General features: G+C 54.6%; 1 protein-coding gene across 1 annotated transcript; it reads right to left on the bottom strand.

Moving 5' to 3' along the window:
- Positions 1–316: 316 nt before the first annotated feature.
- On the bottom strand, positions 317–2,975 carry LOC120681616 (cyclin-D4-1-like). Its single transcript, XM_039963188.1, has 6 exons — positions 2,208–2,975; positions 2,013–2,099; positions 1,801–1,899; positions 1,461–1,662; positions 1,257–1,372; positions 317–1,000 (listed from the first exon to the last, which is right to left on the bottom strand). Exons 1-6 carry the CDS (start codon positions 2,721–2,723, stop codon positions 716–718), a joined length of 1,305 nt encoding a protein of 434 aa, XP_039819122.1. The 5' UTR covers positions 2,724–2,975; the 3' UTR covers positions 317–715.
- Between the last annotated feature and the right edge of the window lie 1,532 nt (positions 2,976–4,507).

The following is a 4,507-nucleotide window of genomic DNA, read 5'->3' as shown; positions in this document are numbered from 1 at the left end:
AAGTTAAATTTGAATTCTTGACGATTGTGCATACTTGCCATATTCAAGTTTAAATTTAAATTTTTCTCCACTTTTTGTATGAAAACTTGAAAATATTGGAACATGAAAGTTGTTACACATTTAAAACTCTACAAATTTGGTTTTAGGCAAAAGTTCATTTGAGCAACGATTTAAAATTTATTTTTAAAACCCGTTTGTTTTAATTTGAAAGATATTTTAAACATTTAAAATCTTTGATTTGAAGAACTAATCATTTCATGCGTAAAATTTCATTTTCTCACCTGTATTCAAATACACAGACACACATACATACACATAGACATTCAAGCATACACATGCATTCATTTTAAAGCTTTTTGGTTAATAATGTATGATAACAGATTTAATTTCTCTTGCTTAATATTTTAAAAACCTGGGCTGTCACACGCATCTACTATTGGAAAAGAGCACGAAGCTCAGTACATTTCTACCATCCCTCCCAGAACATCTTTATTCCTCCGGGCGTCTTTGCTGGATCGCCATGTCCAAAAATGTCCTGCTTTTGGTTGCCCTTCCTTTGCCTTTCGGGCTCCTTTGAAAACGGCGTCAAAATAAAGCCCCCAGCAAAACCAAACTCGTCAGTCAGTGCGATCAAAACCACTTGACTTTCATCAGGGAGACGATCAATGATCAGCGCACAGAAGAGGGCCTTTTTTTCCGTCCATCATTGGGCTAATCATCTGCTAATCTTCCTCCTCTTGCTGCAAACGGCCGGGGAGCTGTCGTTCTCATCGCAAAAGGACCTTGCCTGCGACGACGAGGCAACAGTCGTGTCCTCGCTCCTGTAGCTCAGGCAGCCGGCGTCCAGCACCCCGGTGGGGCTCCGCGGCACGGAGACGGAGGAAGAGGCCCTGCCGCCGCCGCCGCCGCTCCGGCCTTCGGTTTTAGGCGGTGCCGGCACGGCGCCGGCCGGCAGGGCCCCGGCGGCCTGGATCGCCTCGAGGCATTGCGACACCCTCTCCTGCAATGCAACGGAAAGCAGCGCAAAAACGTTAGCGGCCTGCCAGGCTGACGAGGCGTAGTGAATGCGGTTCACGAGTTTCGGGCAGTGCGCGCCGTGTGCGCCGCGGTGCGTGTGTCTGCCTGCCTGTCTGGACACAAGCAAAGCAAGTACCGGTTGTAACCTACGACTTCGATGCATGTGGTCCACACCAACGTAATGCATTGAAAGACGCTGGCGGCTGAATGCCTGAATCTGACGAAAAGATTACACGTACCTTATGGACACGGTGGGTGCAAGCCTTGTCGATATCTGCGGCGCGCTCTTCTCCGGCGACGGCGGCGGCGACGGCCGCGGCGACCTCCGAGGGCCGGAAATCCAGGCAGTGCGTCCCTGCTCCACGTCGGGAACAATGTCAGCTCGATTCGGAGCGATCGTTGTCTCTCCACTGTGCATGAACGAAAATACCCGGCCTGCTGACCTCTGGTTACGCGCAGGATGAGCTCTGCGGATCGCAGGACGGCGCGCCTGCTGGGCGCGTCGCCGCCGTTGAGCCGGTGGAGGAAGTAGTCGATGTACGAGAAGGGAGTGACCGCCTGCATCCTCCATTTGAGCGTGCTGAGGACCAGGAGTTCCATCCTCTGGATCGTCTTCGCCTCGAACACGTACCGTGCGTCCCCAACCTGAGCGACAGGATCCATCAGTGATCACTGATCAGGAACAAGGTTCGAAGATCAGATGGACGTAACGCGAAACGATGGGGGGGCGCTCCACCGAAACGTGCGGTATATGCATCCGCATTGCACTCATGAGTCTCTCACCTGCAGGTCGAGAGACGGGGGAACGTAGGTCTCCTCCATCTTGGCTGCCAGGGACAAGCACGCCACGGACAGCAGCTGCGTCATCCAGGCCTTGTCTTCCTGAAATGGCGAGAGACGCATGATTACCATTTACTGGCAATGAAACACTGGAATACAATAGGCAGTGCAGATTGTAATTGCTACTTGATCAGTTCGTAGGATTTGATTCTTACTGGAGGCTGGTAGAGCGAGAGGAAGCGGTCCAGGTAGTTGACGGCCAAGCAGGCAGTGAGAGGTCTGAAATTGTAGTACGCGTGGACCTGCATATAGATCAGCTGTCACTGTCAGATTCATCGCTGGGCGGCTGGGCCGATGCGAACAAGACTTCCAAGAGAATGTACGGCGAGCACTGGTCAGGAAGAACGCACCTTCCAAATCCAGTCGACGGCGTCCGTCCGGACGCGGAGATCCAGGCCCCCGGCGCGCAGCCTCTCGGCGTAGTCCTCCCGGGGCATGTGCGCCGCCTCCGCCTCCACGAACCCGGCGACGCATTCCTCGGAGGGGACGGGGAACTCCACGCGGGGCTCCCCACGCGCCCTGCTTCCCCGCGCCGGCACCTCCTCGTCGGCCTCCGCTCCGAGGCCCAGGATGCTGCTGCTGTCCTCGGCGCAGAGCAGGATGGAGGCCGCCATCTCGTAGCTGCTCGGAGGCATTATTCCCTCCTCTCTACAGAGGTTTCGGTAATCTGATACAGGTACTGATGGTGGGTGGGTTTGGCTCCTCTGATAACTTGGTCTCCTCCTCCCTCTTCTTCTCCCTCCTGCCGCTCGTGTTCTTCCCCTGGCTTGGTGCGAGCGAGGAGTGGAAGAGGGGCGAGTGAGCGAGGGGTTTGGGCGCCGAGAGGTCTCTTTGTATGGAGCAGCGTACAGAGTAGGCAGGGGCATTTTCGGCAAGTGATGACGAGGCGAGAGTTATATTCCTATGTACAACAAGACAGGGGAAGCGGGAAGGAGGGATGATGATGGTGTGATTAGAAGAAAAAAAAACGATGGGCGCTTTCGTTTTCTTTTCCTTTCTAGTCTGTACTTTGAGGCGTTCACTTTCGTAGAGCTTTTATGACATGGATTTTTAGGGCGCTTTGTGTTTTTTTTCCCACCCTTAGGCTGTGTTTAGTTCGCGAAAAAGTTTGGGGTTTTGTACTGCAGCACATTTCATTGTTACTTGATAAATAATATCTAATCATGAACTAATTACACTTAAAAGATTCATCTCGTACTAATCAGTTAGACTATATAATTAGTTATTTTTTTAACTGCATTTGATACTCCATGCATGTGTCCAAAAATTTAATGTGACGAGTACTGTGGGAAAATTTTTGAGAACTAAACAGGGCCTCCTTCTTGGTCTTTTGACCCTATGTAGTTAGTGGTTACCTTGCTGGTAGTAAGAAAGAGTGTTTGATCTCAGCGTTGAAAAGAAACAGCGTGCAGATGTCACATTGCCATGTTCGTTCAGGAAAAGTTCACACACGGCCGCTTTTTTAGACCAAAAGAAAAAAAATTTGGAAAGATCTTACATTTGAACCGTGTCATCGAAACCGCCATGGGCATATCAAAAAAAAAACCCGCCATGGGACGGGGCCGTGTGAACTTATGAGAGTTCAAATGCGGAGTTTATGTAAAAAAATCCACATTTCTACTCCTCTCCAGACGAGTAGTTTATAAATATATATAAATAATTAAACTTGAGTGTCACGTCCCATCGGGGTCCAACATTGAGTCAATGCACTCGTGACGTGCTGCTGCTCGGCGCGTGCCTCCCCGGGCTCACCGATGCGGTAGGTGCCGTTCACGTTTCTCGTGATAACACAAGAGCATATGGCTCTTTCGCTGTCCGACGGACCGACCTACTGTACTAAATTGCCTCTCTCTCTCTCTCTGCGTGGACCAGACCAGCTCCCCCCTCGGCATTCCGTGTCGTTCGGCCCTGCGCCAGTCCCCTGCCGCTAGTACTCTCACTGTTCTGTCTGCCCAGCTCGTGAGCGCTGCCCGATCTGGGGGCCGTCGTCCTCTCCCAGCCATGAGCCATGTGCCCTGCCCAAGTCTCCGCGCGCGGCGCGCCCCCGCTGCACGGCATAGGCGCTCGCCGTTTCCCCGCTCGCGTGTCGCGGCGTCCGCCGGCCGCCGCGGCCACGCCCACTCACGCGTCGATCGCCACCACGACCGTCGTGTGCAAGGGAATCCTCCAGACCTCCACAGCGTAGCGGCGTAGCCTTTGCGCTTGCGCCACCCGGCGGCACGCCGGCTCGTGCTCCGCGCGCGCGCGCGGCCTCCCATAGGCCATAGCAGCAGCGCCCAGCGGCCGGGCTGCGGCCGCGGTCCTGCACTCCTGCTGCCTCTCGGCGGATCGGTAGCCGAGCCCGGTCGAACCTGCGCGCCAACCGACCGACAGGTGGGCCGCGCGCGCGGGCATCTCGTGAGGCTGCCGGCCCGGCTCGCGGCGGCGGTGGATAGATGGTCCGGCCGTCCAGGTGTACGGCGCGCGCATTCATGGGGGTCACGGCATCTGCGAGAGGCCCGGTCAGCGACCGTCACCCGTACTGACGTAACGTTGACGCGTGTTCCGTGTCGTGTTGGGGGCCTGCAGGCTCCGGGCCTGGCTCGCGCGGTCAAGGAGGCGTACGTAGCCGTAGAGGCCAGGGCACGCCTCGTCCGACGACACGGCCGGA

The sequence above is a fragment of the Panicum virgatum genome, chromosome 2K, assembly GCF_016808335.1.
Source record: "Panicum virgatum strain AP13 chromosome 2K, P.virgatum_v5, whole genome shotgun sequence".
NCBI classification, from domain to species: Eukaryota; Viridiplantae; Streptophyta; class Magnoliopsida; order Poales; family Poaceae; genus Panicum; species Panicum virgatum.
This window is presented reverse-complemented; position numbering and strand designations above follow the sequence as displayed.

Coding starts and splice junctions, on each gene's coding strand:
- LOC120681616 (XM_039963188.1), bottom strand. CDS start 2,723: ATGCCCCTGCCTACTCTGTACGCTGCTCCATACAAAGAGACCTCTCGG. Junction 1,663..1,800: donor CCCCGTCTCTCGACCTGCAG/GTGAGAGACTCA, acceptor CCTGTCGCTCAG/GTTGGGGACGCACGGTACGT. Junction 1,373..1,460: donor CATCCTGCGCGTAACCAGAG/GTCAGCAGGCCG, acceptor GACGTGGAGCAG/GGACGCACTGCCTGGATTTC.